The sequence below is a fragment of the Oryctolagus cuniculus genome, chromosome 12 (assembly GCF_051225735.1).
Source record: "Oryctolagus cuniculus isolate XC-2025 breed Fujian yellow rabbit chromosome 12, ASM5122573v1, whole genome shotgun sequence".
NCBI lineage: Eukaryota > Metazoa > Chordata > Mammalia > Lagomorpha > Leporidae > Oryctolagus > Oryctolagus cuniculus.
In genome coordinates, this window is record NC_142878.1 from 85,317,475 (window position 1) to 85,336,598 (window position 19,124).

At 52.0% G+C, this 19,124-nt stretch overlaps 1 protein-coding gene and 1 long non-coding RNA gene across 2 annotated transcripts; both read right to left on the minus strand.

Moving 5' to 3' along the window:
• Nucleotides 1-7,723: 7,723 nt before the first annotated feature.
• On the minus strand, nucleotides 7,724-12,779 carry LOC149123137 (uncharacterized). The gene is made up of 2 exons (XR_016217588.1): nucleotides 12,646-12,779; nucleotides 7,724-10,633 (listed from the first exon to the last, which is right to left on the minus strand). It is a non-coding gene; the product is annotated as an uncharacterized LOC149123137 (long non-coding RNA).
• A 2,296-nt stretch (nucleotides 12,780-15,075) lies between these two features.
• C2CD4B (C2 calcium dependent domain containing 4B) lies at nucleotides 15,076-18,560 on the minus strand. Its single transcript, XM_002718196.6, has 2 exons — nucleotides 17,624-18,560; nucleotides 15,076-17,446 (listed from the first exon to the last, which is right to left on the minus strand). The coding sequence occupies exon 2, from the start codon at nucleotides 17,404-17,406 to the stop codon at nucleotides 16,312-16,314; it is 1,095 nt and encodes a 364-aa protein (XP_002718242.4). The 5' UTR covers nucleotides 17,407-17,446; nucleotides 17,624-18,560; the 3' UTR covers nucleotides 15,076-16,311.
• Between the last annotated feature and the right edge of the window lie 564 nt (nucleotides 18,561-19,124).

Genomic DNA, 19,124 nt, shown 5'->3' on the forward strand with positions numbered 1-19,124 from the left:
TGTCTGCCCCAGGAAACACGAGGCGAGGAGGGGTCTAGCCCAGAGAACAGGACGGGATGGAGGCTCTGGCGGCCGCCCCTGCCCTCTGGACCGCCTTGGGGGCGGGCGCGGGTGGCCTGGACCGGGCCATGCAGCCGCCCCGCGCAGCCTTGGACTCAGCGTGGGGTGTGCAGCGGGCGGGGCCGGGGCGGGGGTGCGGACTGCAGGACGTGCCGGACGTGCGTGGCCCCCGGGCTTGCTGCACAGCGCACTGGGCCCCGCACCCCCCTCGGCTGCTCCCAGCCCCTCGGCCGCGCCCGAGCACCGCTCAGCTTCCGCAGCCTGCGTGGGGGGCCACAGGCTCAGGCCCGATGGAGGGGGCGGGGAACCCCGCGGGGAAGGGACCCGGTGCCCCGAGTCTGGGGCGCGGGAAGGCTCCGTCACCCCACGCACCCCAGAAGTGCTTACTCTGGAGCGCCCGCGCCCTTGGCAGCCGCCCCCGACCCTCGGGGACCTGCCCTGCCGAGGCAATAAAGACCAGAAAACCACGAAAAAAAAAAAAAAAGCCAGCCTTCCCGTGGGACGCAACCCCTTTTACTTGCATCCCCCAGGCACGTGCAGGCTGCCCCAGACCACTCCATCAGTCCAGGCTGCCCATGTGTGGAGCAGACCTCCACCTCTGTGAGGACCGAATTCTCCACCCTCATTGTGCCCTTGACGTGTGAGCTGAGTTAGGCTCCACCAGACTGGGTCCCTGGGAGCTAGGAGAGAGGAAGCAGCTGGTGAGGGCAGTGGGATCAGACCTGCACGTAAGGGGTCCTTTAGTGTCAGCTCTGCTCCACCCTTGTCTTTGCATTGTCTCCCCTGGTACACGTGGCTTTCTCCTCCTGGAGGGACAGCAGTGGCCTGCTGCACAAGGCAGCTGCCGTCCAGACAGCTCAGTGGCTGAGGGCTGGGAGGCCTCCCCTCCTCTCCTCCACCAGCCTCTCCTGCCTGTCTCCACTAATTCCATGCCTTTCTGGATTTCTATTCACTGGAACAAAAATGACATTGTGACCATGACCACGTTACCCTGAATGGAAACACAAAGAACAGGACTGATTAAGCTGTTTGGCATTCCTTGTCCCATGATCTACACGGAAACATACCACACCAGATGTTCCATTCACAGCTCTGAAAGTCCTCCTCTGCTTTTGTCTCCAGATGACTGTCCCACAAATTTTTTTTTTTTATTTGTTCCCTTTGTATTTATGATTTAATTTAAGACTTTATTTAAATTTCGGAGACACAGAGAGAGAGAGAGAGTTCCTATTCACTGGTTCATTCACCAAAGGCACGAAACAGACTGGGCTGGGCCAGGCTGCAGCTGGCAACAGGAATTCGATCCAGGTCTCCCACATGGATGGCAGGGACCCAACTATCGGCTCCCTCATCATTCCTTTCCCAGGGCCTGAATTGGCAGGAAGCTGGGGTCAGGAGCCAGAGCCCCGCATGGACCCCACACACTCTGATGTGGGACGCAGACATTTTAACCATTAGGCCAAAGTCCTGTCTTACAGTACTGGCTTTCAGGAAAAGTTTCTGGAACATTTGCAGATATATTTGATTTCTGGTGAAGTTATAGCACTAAGATCTTAGGGTAAATTGCTTTAGAACTTTCTTTTGACATTTCGGTTTGTGCAGTTTTTTAAAAAAGATTTTATTTATTTATTTGAGAAGTAGAGTTACAGATAGAGAGGGGGAGAGACAGAGACAGAGAGAGGTCTTCTATCCATTGGTTCACTTCTGAAATGGCCACAATGGCCAGAGCTGCACCAATCTGAAGCCAGGAGCCAGGAGCTTCTTCCAGGTCTCATGAGCAGGTGCAGGGGCCCAAGGTCGTGGGCCATCTTCTACTGCTTTCCCAAGACATAAACAAAGAGCTGGATCAGAAGAGTAGCAGCCAGGACACAAATTAGCATCCAAATGTGATGCCAGCACCACAGGTAGGGGCTTAGCCCACTATGCCATAGCACTGGTCCCCTGTGCAGGTTTTTAAATTTCAAACTAGATCCTCCAAAAAAATTATGCAGTGGGTAAAATTTGCTTTTAGTATCCACGCTCCTCTTCCATCCCAGTTACTTTCTCCCTCCACCATCCCAGCCTACAGCAGGATCCCCAACCCTTACTGATTGTTGATCTAGGGCAATGCTAAGCCTTAGTCATCCATAAAGTAGGAAAGTAACAGGGTGCCAGGCAGGGTGCCCTGAATATAAAGTGCCTTAATGGACAGAAAGCACTTAAAACCATGTCTCACAGTCAGAATGCACTGACTGATAGGCACACTTTCCTAGCCTTCCTGTTCTCACCCTTTACTTTAGTTACATGGTTTGATATCCACAAGGAGGCCCAGATGTGTTCTGATAGTCAGCGCTTTCTCCTGTGGCTTCCTGGTCCAAATGTACTAACTCTGGCTTTGCCAATGCCCTCAGTGGGCTCCTGGGCCCTTTTATGCAACCTTGCAGCTAGCTCTAGGTCTGGACCATGCCCACCACTGCAGCCTGGCCTCCTCTGCCCTGCTTACCCAGGAGCCTGCAACCCATCCCAACAAGTGCCTACTGCAGAAGGCCATCAGCCCTAAGGGGATTTCACAAGACCGAAGTCTGGGCTTCCTGCCTGGCAGCAAGGAATAAGAGAAGCAGTAAGCCTGAGCCTCTACAGCCAAGGTTGGTTCTATTCTGCAATCTCAGGGAGAGCCCAGCACAGCTCTAATTCTGTTTCTCAGAGGATCTCACTTCTAGGGGCAAAAGTTCTGGCGCTTACCATCGGGACAGTGTCTGCGCCTTCCTGGATGAAGTGTAGCTCACTTCCATCCCCCATAAGCCATCCTCCCCCTTTGCTTTGGGGAGAGGCACAGCCTGGGACACTTCAGGGGAGAATGGTCCTTTCTCTGTTAATCACCATTCCCGTCTGCAGGAATCGGCCCCTCTCCCACCCAAGAGTCTCCCTGCCAGCAGCCTTCCCGGTGCCCCTCCGTGGCCCAGGTGGCTGAGGAAGCAGTGGCTGTTCCACGCGCAGAGGCTGAAGGAGGCCTTCTCAACACAGCATTTTCGGCATATTTTGCCATGCGGAACTTTCGGGTGCTCGGGTTACGCGGTTTGCAGCCTATATTATCAGACTTCGACCAAGGTAACCACCACAAAATGGCAAAGTGGTTTGAAATCCTTCTGTAAAGATATTTAAAAATATCAATTACACAAACAATCTTTAAATGAGCATGTGGCTAAGCCAATGCTTCGCACAATAACTGTGAAGGTTCTAAGCCTCATGGGGTTAAAAGCAGCAACAAACCCAGTACAGCAGACAAGAGATTGGCAGGGAAGTGAAAAAGTCATCAGGGTTCAAAGAAACCCCTGCTAGGGATGGCATTTTGTTTTAAAGCAAATCTTTTGCATGTATTCCCCCCCTTTTTTTAAAGGATTTATTTATTTATTTGAAAGGCGGAGTGACAGGGAGACATAGTGAAAGAGAGATCGTCCATCTGCTGGTCCACTACTCAACTGGCTGCAACAGCTGGGCTTGAGCCAGGCTGAAGCCAGGAGCCTGGAACTCCATGCTGGCCTCCCATTTGGTTGACAGGGACCCAAGCACTTGGTGGTCATGTGCTGTCTTCCCCAGATGCATTAGCAGGGAACTGGATCAGCAAGTAGAGCAGCCAGAACTCAAACCAGCACTCCGATACGGGATGTGAGCATCCACCAATGCTGACCTTCGGGGACAGCATTTTGAAAGTAAGTGTTTGGGTGCCGGCGCTGTGGTGTAGAGGGCAAAGCCATCGCCTCCAGTGCCAGTATCCCATATGGGCACCAGTTCAAGTCCCGGCTGCTCCACTTCCACTCTAGCTCTCTGCTATGACTTGGGAAAGCAGTAGAAGATTTGCCCCAAGTCACTGCTCTTTCTCTTTGCCTCTCCTTCTCTCTCTGTGTAACTGACTTTCAAATAAACAAATAAATCTTTATTTCTTCTTCTTCTTTTTTTTTTAAAGTGTTTGAAACTATTTTATTGAGTAACTATTGTCCATGAAAGCTATGTAAGAGGCCAGCGCCGCGGCTCACTTGGCTAATCTTCCACCTGCAGCACCGGTACTCCGGGTTCTAGTCCCGGTTGGGGTGTCAGTTCTGTCCTGGTTGCTCCTCTTCCAGGCCAGCTCTCTGCTGTGGTCCGGGAAGGCAGTGGAGGATGGCCCAAGTGCTTGGGCCCTGCACCCTCATGGGAGACCAGGAGAAGCACCTGGCTCCTGGCTTTGGGTCGGTGCAGCGCTGGCCATAGCTGCCATTTTGGGGGGTGAACCAACAGAAGGGAGACCTTTCTGTCTCTCTCTCTCACTGTTTAACTCTGCCTGTCAAAAAAATTTTTTTATTTATTTGAGAGGTAGAGCTACAGAGAAAGAGAGAGAGAGAGAGAAAGAGAGAGGTCTTCCATCTGCTTCACTCCCCCAAATGGCTGCAACAGCCAGAGCTGGGCCGATCTGAAGCCAGGAGCCAGGAGATTCTTCTAGGTCTCCTACATGGGTACAGAGGCCCAAGCACTTGGGCCATCTTCTACTTCTCTGCTTTCCCAGGCCATAGCAGAGAGCTGGATTGGAAGAGGAACAGCTGCCATATGTGATACCATTGCTACAGGTGGAGGCTTAGCCTACTACACCAGAGTGCCCAATCCCCCAACAACAGGTTTTAGTAGGCATCTGAGCCCATTCATTGAAAATACAAGAATATGGGAGCTGGAGCTGTGGCATAGCGGGTAAAGCCTCAGCCTCCAGTGCCAGCATTCCTTATGGACGTCGGTTGGAGTCCGGCTGCTCCATTTCCAATCCAGCTCCTTGGGTCCCTGCACCTGCGTGAGAAATCCAGAAAAAGGTCCTGGCTCCTGGCTTTGGATCAGCATAACTCTGGCTGTTGTGGCCAATTAGAGTGTGAACCAGCGGATGGAAGACCTCTCTCTCTCTGCCTCTCCTTCTCTCTGTAACTCTGACTTTCAAATAAATTAATCTATTCTAAAAAAGAAAGAAAGGGAGAGAGAAAATAAAAGAATTCAAAGTTTGTGAGAACAACTGATCAATGTCATGCACACACAAAGCAAAGACCAGGGCCTAACTGCTGGAACCATTGAAGACACAACAAGCCACTCTGATCTTCAGCCAGCTTACTTCCATAAGGAGCTAAAGATCAGCCCGATTTGTCGGCTTCCTGCAGTCTGCGCCACACACACAGAAAATCAGCAACGTGACGTCTGGCCTTCCTCATCACTCAGGAGCAATTCCAGACTCCGCTAAGCGATTCTGCAGTTGGAGGTCCTATTCTGAGAGGAGACCAGACAGACCACTGTATACCACCCAGAGCCTGGGTGGCCACAGAAATTCCTTTGTGACAGCCTTCCTGGGAAGACAGGCAGGTGCACAGGGAAAGGTCCTGCGCAGCTCCTGGCAGGCATCCCATCCTGTAGCGTTCTGGGAAGACCACGGGGCAACCTGTCAGGAATCAGACAAGCCGCAGTTCAAGGCTTTGCCTTGATCTGTATGGACACACGCAGCGTCACCAGGGCACCATAGCAGAGCTGTTCCTCTACAGTTAATGATCAGGAATGATGGAAACTGACATGGAATGTCAGCAAAAACCTTTACAAGTTGGTAGATGAGATTGAAAAATAAGTTCCATGATCGTGTGGCTGCAGCCAATTCATTTGGATCTAAATATCTCTGTGAGATAATTCCTTTATACCTGACTGCCATCAATTGCCGTCAGTTGCATCAATCACCAAAGTTTAAATCAGATTTTTAAAATAAAAAACATATCCAATAACATCTCTCCCATTAGAAATACTGTTGGGACTGATGACATAGCATAGCAGGTAAAGCCGCCACCTGCAGTGCCGGCATCCCATATGGGCACCAGTTTGAGTCCAGCTGCTCCACTTCTGATCCAGCTCTTTGCTAGTTCACCTGGGAAGGCATTAGAAGATGGCCCAGGTGCTTGGGCCCTGCGCTCTCATAGGAAACCTGGAAGAAGCTCCTGGCTCCTGGCTTCAGATCTGCTCAGCTCCGGCCACTGTGGCCATTTGGGGAGTGAACTAGCAGATGGAAGACACCTCTCTATCTCTGCCTCTGCCTCTCTGTAACCATTTTTCAGATAAGTAAATAAATTTTAAAAAAAGAAATGCTGTTTATGGGCATGGCATGGCAGTTAAGATACCTGCATCCTATATCAGAGTGCCTATATTCAAGTCCTGGCTCCAGCTCCTGACTCCAGCTTCTTGCTGGAGCCTGGGAGGCAGCAGTGATGTCCCAATTAATTGGGTTCCTGACCCTGACATGAAAGATCTAGATTGAGATCCTAGCTCCTGACTTGACCTGACACAGTCCTGGCCACTGTAGCCATTTGGGTAGTGAACCAGCAGATGGAAACTAGTTTTCGCTCCCTCTCTTATAAATAAAAAAATTCACAATTACTAATGAAAAATATGCATTATTTAATTTCTCCCACAGAGGCATTCCAAGTAATTATGGGAACAAGCTATTCTAAAGGAGTTTAACAGTTCCCCCTTTCTGGGCTATACCTTTCCAGAGTATGACATGGGAGGGGGGGGAAGAGATTTATGGTGAAACTGACAAATACTACTTTAGCCAGGTGATCAAATCAACAACAGTGATAAGTCAAACTGACAGTACGAACCCCCTACACATGTGATGAACATGACACCACCTGTGTGATCGTCCTCCCCAAAACCTGTAGCTCCACTGCAATCACAAGAAAATCATCAGACAGGGTGTGGCATAGAGGGTAAAGCCGCCATTGCCTGCAGCACTGGCATCCCATGCGTGCACCAGTTCAAGTCCTAGCTGCTCCACTTCCAATCTGGGTCCCTGCTGATGGCCTGAGAAAGCAGCAGAAGATGGCCCAAGTGCTTGGACCCCTGTACCCATGTGGGACCTGGAAGAAGCTCCAGGCTCCTGGCTTCAGCCTGGCCCAGCCCTGGCCATTGGGGCCTTTTAGGAAATATACCAGGGGAAGGAAGATCCATTCATTCTCTCTTTCTCTCTCTCTCTCTCTCTCTCTCTCCTCTCTCCTCTCTCTCTTCTGCCTCTGCCGCCTCTGCCTTTCCTCTGTAGTTCTGGTTTTCAAATAAATAAATAAATCTTTTTTAGAAAAATTTTTGGGGGCCAGCTCTGTGGTGTATTGGTAAAGCTGCTGCCTTTAGTGCCAGCATCCATATGGGCGCCAGTTCAAGACCCAGCTGCTCCACTTCCGATCCAGCTCTCTGCTATTGCCTGGGAAAGCAGTAGAAGATGGCCCAGGTCCTTGGGCCCCTGCACTCACGTGGGAGACCCAGAGGAGGCTCCTGGCTCCTGGCTTTGGATCGGCGCAACTCCGACAGTTGCGGCCATTTGGGGAGTGAATCAACAGATGAAAGGCCTCTCTCTCTCTCTGCCTCTCCCTCTCTCTGTGTAACTCTTTCAAGTAAAATAAATAAATCTTTAAAAAAAATTTTTGGTTAACATGTAATACCTAGACATTCTTACGAAGTACACTGTAGTATTTCAACACATTACACAGTGTAAATGAAAGTGAATTATTTACATTTCTTTCCTCAAGAAACACACTTTGGGTTTTGTTTAAGGTTCCTCGTATCACAGAGATAAACATTTCTGTATTCCTTATTCTACAGTGACCTCAGCATAGCCCTAAACTGGCTTCTGACTTTTCCAGAATTTTGTCTTAGTCCTTTTTTAAGTTCTGCCCTTTCCTCCACAGAGCATAGAGCACAGGCGTGGGTGTTTACGCGGCAGTCAGGATGCCCCTAGGTTTGCCCACATCTCATTGAGGGCCTGGGTTTCTTCTTCTTCTTCTTTTTTTTTTTTTTAAGATTTATTTATTTGAAAGAGTTACACAGAGAGAGGAGAGGCAGAGAGAGAGAGATCTTCCATCCGCTGGTTCACTCTCCAATTGGCCGCAATGGCCAAAGCCGCGCCGATCCGAAGCCAGGAGCCAGTAGTTTCTTCCGGGTCTCTCACGTGGGTGCAGGGACCTGCATTCCCAGGCCATAGCAGAGAGCTGGGCTGGAAGTGGAGCATCTGGGACTCGAACCGGCTCCCATATGGGATGCCAGCACTTCAGGCCAGGGCGTTAACCCACTGTGCCACAGCGCTGGCCCCGAGTGCCTGGGTTTCAGTCCTGGTTTTGCTTCCAGTCCTGGCTTTCTGCTAACGTGCTCCCTGCACGGCAGTGGTGACAGCACAAGCACTTGGGTTCCTGCCACCCATGCGGGAGATCTAGCTTGAGTCCCTGATTCCCAGCTTTGCCCTGCTGGGGACATTGGGAAAGGGAGCCGGCTCTCTGTGTGTCTCTATCTCTCTGTGTGTGTTTCCATGAATGCATCCATACATACATACATGAAAGAGACAGAGAGAGAGAAAGAGACTGCCCCCAGCTGTGAGGACAAAGCTCTGCCCTCACTGTTGCTCCATTCCATTCCCACTCCTTGTTGGCCCCGGCAAATCCCCAGTCTACTCAGGTCTGACATGGCATGTGCTGGCGCAGGAGAAAGAGGCAGGTGATAAGTGGAAGGGTGGAGAAAAGAGCCCAGGCCTCAGCTAGCAGGAGAATTCACTCTCTCTCTCTCTCTCTCTCTTTATTTTTTTATTTTTTTATTTTTTTTATTTTATGGTTGGAGCTGGGCTGGCTAAAGCCAGGAGCCAGGAGCTGCTTCTGGGTCTCCCACGTGGGTGCAGAGGCCCAAGCACTTGGGCCATCCTCAGCTGCTTTCCCAGAGTGTTAGCAGGGAGCTGAATCAGAGGTGAGGCAGCTGGAACTCAAACTGGCGCCCTTCTAGGATGCTGGTGTCGCAGGTGGTGGCCTTACTTGCAACACCACAATGCCGACTCCGATAATTCATTCTTCTTATACCAAGAGGCTGCCCATCTTTACAAAGAAGGGTGGGAATAAGACGGGACTTAAATTCGTGGAAAATGGAAATTAAAAGATACACTTATGGGACCAGCACAGTGGTACAGTAGGTTAAGCTGCCACTTACAGTGCCTGCATCCCCTGTGGACACCAGTTCAAGTCCCAGCTACTCCTCTTCTTATTTTTTTTCTTTTTTCTTTTTTTACTTGACAGAGTTAGACAGTGAGAGAGAGAGAGAGAGACACAGAGAAAGGTCTTCCTTCCATTGGTTCACTCCCCAAATGGTCGCCATGGCCAGAGCTATGCTGATCTGAAGTCAGGAGTCAGGTGCTTCCTCCTGGTCTCCCATGCGTGTGCAGGAGCCCAAGCACTTGGGCCATCCTCCACTGCACTCCTGGGCCACAGCAGAGAGCTGGATAGGAAGAGGAGCAGCCAGGACTTGAACCGGCACTCATATGGGATGCCGCTACGCCACAGCGCCAGCCCCGTGGACTTGTATTTTGAACAGTGTTTCATTTCATTCTCATAATGAAAAATTCACACACCACAGATCTGTCTAGGGCCCGGTACAGACACATTCATGGGACAGCAGGTGGACTCTGTTCTCGTGTCCAAGGAACACCGGGGACAGGGGTTCTGGAGAATACAGTGGAGAAGCTGGGTTTTGTACTCTTCACATGTTGTGCTGCACCCATAAAAATGTACACACAGAGAACACGTTTGGCCCATCTGTTAGGGTGCCTGTGTCCCACATTGGAGAGCCTGGGTTCCATATCCACCACCAGCTCCCAAGTCCTGCTTCCTGATGATGAACACCCTGGGCAGCAGAAGGGATGGCTTAAGTACTTGGGTTCCGCCACCCAGGTGGGAGACCTGGGTTGTGTTCCCTACAAATGAGTTCAGCACCAGATCAGGCCTGCCCCAGCCGTTTCTGGCAGATGCAAACATCTGGGGAAGGAACCAGTAGATGCAAGATCTGTCTGTCTGTCTCGCTCTCTGATTCTCTGCCATTCTAATAAGTAACAATTTTTTAAAAATATTTATTTATTCATTTGAGAGGCAGAGGCAGAGAGAAAGAGAGAGAATTCTTCTATCCACTGGTTCACTCGCCAAATGGCCATAATGGCCGGAGCCTGGCCAATCCGAAGCCAGGAGCCAGGAGCTTCTTCTAGGTATCCCAGGTGGATGCAGGGGCTCAAAGATTTGGGCCATCTTCTACTGCTTTCCCAGGCCACAGCAGAGAGCTGGATCAGAAGAGGAGAAGTTGGGATTTGAACTGGTACCCATATGGGATGGCTGCAGCTTTACCTGCTATACCACAGCACTGGCCCCAAGTAATGATTTAAAAAAATAATTTGTCCATGTGTGAGTATTGCATGTCAATCAACACTTTTAAATGACAAAAATGATAAAAGAAGAAAAGATCAGGGGAGCTGGACAGGGGAGAGACTACAATCAATCTTAGATGCTAAGGATTCTTTTTGTTTTTTACAAATTGTTTCATTATTTAAAATTTTTGATGAAGCTGTCATACTTGTACATTTTGGGGGGTGCAGTGCAATACTTACCATGTGTGCAGAACATAAAGCAATCTAGCCAGGCACCCAGACTTCCCCTCCCCTCGTGTTTTCCTTGCCTTTGGAGTCTATCGGCTCCCCACCTGCAGCGCTGCATCCTGTGTGTGAAACGTTTTTGAGTTACTGTCACCCCGCGGGCTGTCAAACAGAAAAACAGTAAGAATTCTGGATGATATAAAAACGCCTAAGGAATTTGCTTGTGTGAGAGCAGAGTATTTGGAAAGCCAATCCGATGAGGATTCAGTTTACACTCACCTTTCAAAAGATAGATTATGTATAGATAACGACCGTGATAAAAACAAACATGGGAAAATGCTAACACTCAGAGAATCTGGGTGAAGGGTAAATGGGAGTCCTTTGTAGTATTTCAGCAACTTTTCTGTAATCCCGAATTATGTAAAATATTGAAATGAAGAAGGTATTGGTGGTGAAGAAGGGATGCAGAGGGCACTGTGCACGGGAGGGAGGCACGGAGGCTCTGGCTCAGCCGAGGGGGAAGAAGCAGCGGAGACCTGGAGCACCACATGGACAAATGAGGCACTGGCTCCGAACAGACAGATGGTGCCAGGACACACGGACTCTTATTAAAAGCAGAAATGGCTACCAATCTGCAAGACTCAACCTACTCTCTTTGGCAAGTAAATTCAAATAACGGTTCTCCCTGTGAGCAGAAGAGAAAGCACTGGCTTGTGTTCCCGTGCGGGTGTTTCATCAAGGCCTCACGGTTCACAGCTGATGACCAGTCCTCGTGGGTGGCCTGACTTGAGAAGCGCACATCAGCTGAGCTGTTGTTCCTCTCCCTGGAACACGGCAGATGGAGGCTGATGCATACAACCAGCGGAACGGAAAAATGTAATTCTTGTTTGTGTTTGTGTCACTTAGTGCAGCCACCCAGACATGTTCCCAGTAGACTGCCCTTTGTACAGACTGAAGACCGGGAGCACAGGTGTGCATGCAGCCATTCTGCAAAATTACCTTCATCTGGGAGAGATGGGCATTCAAATGACTTCTGAAAACAAGAGGCTGCCATCCCTTTACCAGGAATCTTGCTATGACTAAATGCACTTATGTCATTTAACCCTTCCCATCTTCATACTCAACATCTTAGAAGCAACAGAACCAAGGTTCATAGTAAGGTAAGCATCGGCCCCAGGTCACACTAACTGCTGGCAGAGCCTGGATTTTTTTTTTTTTTTTTTTTTTTTTTTTTTTTTGGACAGGCAGAGTTAGACAGTGAGAGAGACAGACACAGAGAGAAAGGTCTTCCTTCCATTGGTTCATCCCCCAAGATGGCTGCTACGGCCAGCACTGTGCCAATCCAAAGCCAGGAGCCAGGTGTTTCTCCTGGTCTCCCATGCATGTACAGGGCCCAAGCACTTGGGCCATCCTCCACTGCACTCCTGGGCCACAGCAGAGAGCTGGACTGGAAGAGGAGCAACCGGGACAGAATCCGGCACCCCAACCGGGACTAGAACCCGGGGTGCCAGCACCACAGGTGGAGGATTAGCCAAGTGAGCCGTGGCGCAGGCCAAAGCCTAGATTTGAAGCTGGGGTTTCATGTCCTTGCTAATGATCCGTCACACCTCCCCTTTCTTCCCTCCCAACAGTAAGAAGCACCTGGCTTAGCAAAGTACTACAGCTCATCTACAGAGAAAATTCCAAGGCTATACCCCTACCCTTGCAGAAACTGGCTCAAACTGGGTTAGCAGTTCCTTCTGAGCTGTAACCAGTCTGCTGGGGCTTTCCGGGGAAGTGCTTCTCCAGCCTTAGGAGTGTTTTCAGGAGCAAGCCTCTTCCCAGCCTGGGTCCTGATAAACAATCAGAAGGCAGGCCCAGTGGTTGCTGGCCAGTATCCTGGGACCCCAAGAATGACCTGCTGAGGATGCAAGGATGCTGGGCATGGCAGAATAGGACAGCTGTGTGCCTGGTGACTGCTTCACCCCACACGTGCTCAGAGCCTTTCTTGCTCTCCAAAGACTCCCCTGCAGTTACTGCTGATTCCCTCTCTCTGCCCTCTCAGTGCCTCCCTCCATTCTGCCTAGTCCAAGCATGCCTGGGACTCTTTCACATCAGAACTTCCTTGATTACACATTTGCTTCCAGCTCCAGCCCCTTTTCTCGTCTATCAAAACTTCCAGTCTATGTTCTCACCTTCCATCCACGTCAATGCATTCTCCTCCTGTCATCGTTACTGTCCTTGAACTGCTCTTGTCAAGGTTACCACCGCTCTTCATCTTGCCAATGCCAATAGATGCGTATGTGTCTCTGTTCTCGTGTCTCTTGACCTCCCGGCAGGACTTACGTTGCTTGGACACCTCCTTCTACTGAGAACAACTTCCTGTCTTGGCGTCCATGACTACACACACACACACACCTGCTCTTTCCCCTACCTCACTGGCTGCTGCTGCTTTCCTCCGACACACAGACCTCTCCTTCTCTACCGAATTTCTAAATGTGGGATTACAAAGGCTTAGCCTGGTGCCCCCTACTCTTCTCTGTTTACCTCTTTCTTTCCTCATTCAACACTCAATTTGCTTAATATTTAATGAAAGTCTACTATAAGCTAGACCCTGTTCTAGGCTCTGGAGCAACAGCAAGGAACCAGTGAACCAAGCCCCCAGCTTTACAAAGCATGCATTCTCATGGAGTAGAAAATGATCAAACTACAAAGTGTGTATAACATGATGCTAAGGAGAAAAAATAAAGCAGTCTAAGTGGATAGTGATGACGGGGCTGCTTTCAGACAAGGGCTCCCTGAGACTATGAGATTTATAGCCCAGTAAAGTGGAACGTGAGAGGGAGGAGCCAAGGATGACCAAGGTAACAGGAAGAATGTGTTAGATTAAAGAAGCCTGGAAGAAAAGAAACAGAGAGGGGAGCATCGGAAACTTCACTGGGGATGTACGAAGGCACCACAGGCAGGCGGGAAGCAGTCATTTCCTCCAATGAATGATTCCTCTTTCAGATCTCAGGGGGCCCTTCCAACACCATTCACTTCCACCCTCCCAGTTCACAAGTCTTCTTCTTTTAAGATTTACTTATTTATTTGAAAGTCAGAGTTACACAGAGAGAAGGAGAGAGAGAGAGAGAGAGAGAGGTCTTCCATCCATTGGTTCACTCCTCAATTGGCCACAACATCCAGAGCTCCACTGATCCCAAGCCGGGAGCCAGGAGCTTCTTCCAGGTTTCCCATGTGGGTGCAGGGGCCCAAGCACTTGGACCATCTCTGCTGCTTTCCCGGGCCATAGCAGAGAGCTGGATCGCAAGTAGAGCAGCCGGGACTAGAACCGGCACCCATATGGGATGCCGGCGCTTCAGGCCAGGGCTTTAACCCACTGCGTCATAGTGCCAGCCCCCCAGTCCACACAGTTTTAATCACCATCCCCAGCTTATTTCATGATAGTCATCAAAATCTGTAGTAAAGCTGGTTAATGTTTGTCTGTTCGCTTGTCTTCTTCACTGTTTCATCTGCTAGGTTTAGTGTTGCACCTCTCTGAGGGTGAGGGGTCCACAGTCAGCAGCTGGGTGAACTAAGGGGAGGTCAGTCTGAAGAACCTTAAAAATCAAACCAAGATGGAGTGACTTAAGCTAACACTATTAAAAACAAGAAGTCACCTTTGCCCCAAATAAAATTAAAGTTTAAAAATTATAGCCCTAAACTTTTTCCCCCAGAGCTAAAATTAGGTGCAGCTATAAAAATAAGGGACCCTATGCTTAGCTAGCTGCGACACTTGTGCCTGGCTGTGCTAAGACCTAACCCAGTTTGTATGCCTCCTAATACTCAAATAACAGTGTGGGAAGCGGGACGCCGCTCTCCCTCCAGGGGAACGAAGGGAGCAAGACGTCGTCCTCCTCAGGGTGAACAAGATGACGCTGACAGGGAAAGGAACTGCTGAAGTAAGCAACAAAATGGCGACGAGGTGCATGCCTCCCATGTGATCCCGTAGCTGATTGGATAGAAGACGCATGCCTTTCACATGATCAGCTCACGGATTGGACTGCTGTGTGCATGGACACTATAGTGCTTTTGATTGGTCGCTGCGGGTATATAAACCGTGTGGCTCTGTGCTGGGGGCGCTCTCTGGACTCCCGAGTTCAGGAGGCCCGTCTGCGCAGACGCCGAATAAATCCTCTTGCTTTTGCATCAGCTGGTCTGGACTCTGAGTCTTTGGGGTGTGCCTCTCGATGTGTTAGCATCCTCACTCAGAGGGTCTAACAAGTCCTCAGGGAACTCAGGACAGCTTGGTTCTTGCCTGAGCTCAGTGACACACACTGGCCACACAACTTTGGACAATTTGCCTCTGCAGTGTTTTCTCTATCGGCCCTTTCGCCTTTTTAAATACTATTTAAAGTCTGGGATTTGTATTTAGTCTGACCAGAACCTTGTTTCAGAAACAACCCTAGAGGGTTTTTTGCTCCAGAACGAGTGCTGATGATTATTTCTGGGGAAACTGACTCTCGGAACCCTGGAGGGCACCACATTCCCATTGCTAGCCCCTCTAACCCGTCAGTCTCTAGCAGCCAGCTATCCCGCCAGCCTCCACTGCAGAACCCGGAAAGCAAAGAGATGTTAATCCGTTTATTTCCTGGAACATTTAATTCCCAAGCACCAACTCAGGAACAGCGCCAGACTTTCCAGATTTGCTATCACACTGCACATGCATTCCAGAGCCAGCTGGTTTGTCAGACACATCTTCACTGTACCCTCTGGGGTAAATATGACGCTCCCCCCCACACACACACACACAAACCGCCGTCACCTCCTTCACCAATGAGGTAAACGAGGCTGGGGAGACCGGCTGACTAGCCCCAGTTCAGACTAAGGGCAGGTAGCAAAATGAGGATTCGACTTCCAATCTGTTTATTATTCTGTTGTGCTTTCCATTACAATTGTGGGTTCCTAGAGCCAGGGATAAACTCCTTGGGCCTAATCCGTTTCCAGTGGACTCAGGTCTTGTGTTAAATCAACAAATAAAAATGGGATGGGCTTTTGGCAAAGCAGGTAAGCTGCCACGTGGGATGCCTGTGTGTGTTCCATAGCAGAGGATGCAGATTCCATTTCTGATTCCAGCTCCTGCTAATGCACACACTGGGGGTAAGTATGTAACGGCTCAATGGCTGGGTCCCTGCCACCCACATGGGAGACCCGGATGGAATTCCCAGGCCTTTGAAATGTGGGGAGAAAAATGGCACAGAAACACCAACGTGGTAAGAAAGGCAGGTCAGGCTCCCCAGGGCTCCTGGAGAAGAATGAGGGAGACACCAGGAACTCCCTAGGGTCCCTAAGCCATCACCTGCTGGAAGACATTCCACAGGTTTTTGTTTTGCTGTTTCTTAGCAGTATTTTAATGGGGCATTCTCTTCCAAAAGAAATCCTTTGTCAAGAAGAAAGCTATTCTTCCCCGACCCAAATATCTTCATATGGAAGGAGTCTTATGTGTAGTGGGTGTGTAGTCCAAGGGGGCGTTAGCTGTGCCACGTCAGTGCATGGAAGCTGTGCATATGAAGCCTGGCATTGGGTGTGATTCCAAACGAATAACTTGCCTTTTTTCCCCCGTAAAAACCATTTACGACTGATATAAAAAAGCAGGCAGGTTTATTTCTCTGCTTCCGGTCCAGAGCCAATCCTTTCCACCTAAGGATACAAAAAGTTCCACCTCCACTACCAATTAACGATGGCAAAGGGGAACACCAAGTAACTAAAACGCCAATAAAGCAGCATCTTAGGTAGAAAAACGAATAAATAACGTTTCTTTTGTACACAGTGGCTGTCAGCGTCCGCGTGTCCGCCAGTCCTCCGGCGGGCAGAGAGCGTCCTCAGAGCAGCAGCAGCGAGCCCAGCGGCAGCTCGCCCTGGCCCAGCCGGCGGCCCCGCTCCAGGCCGCGGCCCTTGTTCTCGGCCTTGACCCGCACGGCCAGGCGGCGCACCTGCTCCTCCGTGAGGCCGTCGAAGCAGAAGTCCTGGTCCAGGGCGCCCTTGCGGCTGCGGCCCAGCACGGCGCGGCGCGGCTTGCGCGCGGAGCCCGGCGCCTGCAGGACCAGGCTGACGCGGCAGCAGACGGCGCGGGGCTCGGGGCCGCCCCCGGCCGGGCCCTCGGCGCGGAGCAACCGGACGCGGAGGCGCCCGCTGCCCGGACAGTACTCGGCGGCCAGGCGCAGCGCGCAGCCGGCGCGTCCCAGAGCCACGGTGCCCTCGGCCTCTAGGCGCTCGGGCCGCGGGCCCGGGGGCGGCGACGGGGACGCGGGGGCCGGGGCCGGGGCCCCGGGGTCGGCGCCGCGCTCCTCGTCCTCGTCCCCGCTGGAAACGGAGCGGGCGCGGTCCAGGCCGGGGCTCCCTCGGACCCGCAGCGCGCGGCTCAGCAGCCCGTCAGGGGCGCGCAGGAGGCAGCGGCCGCGGAGCCGCGGGGCGAGCGCCTTCTGGGGCGGGCGGTGGTCGTCGGGTTCGGTGGCGAGCGCCGCGCCCGCGACGCGCGGGCTGCGCAGGGGCCCGATGGGGAAGTCCGATACTGCGACCCCTCCACCGCCGGCTCCGTAGGTGTGAGCCCGGGGGCGGCGCGCGGCGGCGCGGTGTCCCCCGAGGAAGAGCGACTCCTTGCGGCGGATGTGCGGGCTCTCGAGCAGGGCGCAGAAGCCGTAAGCGGTGCGGGCGCGGGGCAGGTGCGGCAGCGAGAGCGCGGCCTGCGAGCGCGGGTCCCAGTCGGTGCGGCCGACACCCTCGTCGGCTGCGCAGGGCCACAGGTCCGGCTCGGCGGCACAGTGGCGGGGCACGGCGGCAGCCGAGGGCGGGGACTCGGGCGGGCTGGGCACGGACAGCCGCGGCGGGATGCAGAACTCGGGGATGCGGCCAGGGGTAAGCACGTTGGAGAACGCGGGCTCTGGGGCCGAGGCGCGGAGTTTCTCGAGGAGCCGCATCTTCGGAGGCTGGCGCCGGGCGTGGTGAGGAGAAAGGGTCCTGCAGGGGAGAGGCGTTGCTGAGCTTAGGGCCGGGAGCTGCCGGAGCTCCTCCCCCGACCCCTCTGAAAGCGCCGTTGTGTCAGCGACCCCAGCCCAGCCACAGCCTCTCACGCACCTGCACACCCGCCCTGCCTTCCACTTTGGAACCGAATAAAAGAACACACAGAAATCAGACCTTGCCTTCTCCTTCAGCGTCTCTGGATCTGGTCTCAAGCCCAGAGCTGGCAACCGTGGCGGTAGCTCCACTGCAGCTGGGACGGTGGCACGCCTTTCTTATATGTAGCCCGAGTCCCGCCCAGCCCTAGGAGACCCGGCGGCCCGCCTTCGCAGACACCTCTTCCGAGGACGCCGGGAACACCGCGGTGGGGGCTCCCACCTGCAGACACCCGCACCTGGACGTGCATTCACTGGGCATGCGCGGAGCCCCACAAGCAGGCCCGGGAAAGGCTGCAGGTGAAGAGAGGTCGCCTGTCACTCTGCCAACGCAGAAGTGGCGACTGAAAGAGCTTACAGCCTTCCTCAGGCAGTCACGCCGGATGAGGAAGCCGAAACACACAGGAAGTTTATTCTGCACGGACGCCCCCCTTCACTCCCCCGGGGTCACAGCCCACTGAATCCAGGTAAACTGAAAATACGGGAAGTCGTTGGGGGTGCTGGTAAAGCGCCGCCTGCGATGCTCGCATCCCATATGGACGCCGGTTCGAGTCCCGGCTGCTCCACTTATGATCCAGCTCTCTGCTATGGCCTGAGAAGGAAGTGCTTGGGCCCCTGTACCCATGCGGGAGACCTGGAAGAAGCTCCTGGCTCCACGGGCATCTTGGCAGTGAACCAGTGGATGGAAGATCTCTCGTGCTCTCTCTCAACTCTTTCAAATAAATAATTTTTTTAAACAGAAAAAACTGTAAGTCGAAAGTGCATTGAGTACACCTAGCCTGCTGAACGCTGTCCCTTAGCCTGGCCTACCCTCACTGAGCTCCGAAAGCCGACATTAGCCAGCAGTTGGGCAAAACCATCCTCCACGAAGCCTGATTTATCATAAAGTGTCCAGTGTCTCATATAATGCACTCAGTGCTATACCGAATGTGAAAAACCATGATTGTATGCGTGTTGTTGCGTCATCATTGTTATTCTAGAAATGATTCAATCACGGTAAAGGTTGGGGGGGGGGGGTGTATCATCCTGTTACTTGCTTAGTCTGTCTCCCTCTGCTGGGCTGCCGCCTCCTTAACAGTAGATGCCCTCGGTGAAGTGGGAGGAAGAATGCAGGTGAACATTTCCAATTGCCAGCAGGCCTGGCATCCTGATTGCCGCAAAAGATTAGGGCTTCGGGCTCATGCCCTAAAAGGATGGCTTGAGCTTTCCAAAGCTGCCCCTATTCTTTCTCCTCCAGCAAGAAAGCTTCCAGTTAGGAAGCAATTTACGGATAATCCAGGTGGCCCCTTTCCACCCCAAGCTTCCTTCTTCTGAGCTGAGAAAACTGAACTCCCAAAGGCGCTCCAGGAAACCCCATACAAGTGACAAAGAGCTGGTTAGTGGCAGAACTTGGAACTAGCAATTTCCCTGTTTATCTGACCTTTCCCGTGATGCCTCCTGGTCTCTGGAATGCCCTTTCTCCACGTCTTCCTCCTGCAGGAAGTCCTGCTGATTGTTCAGAGCTCAGCCCACACATCATCCCT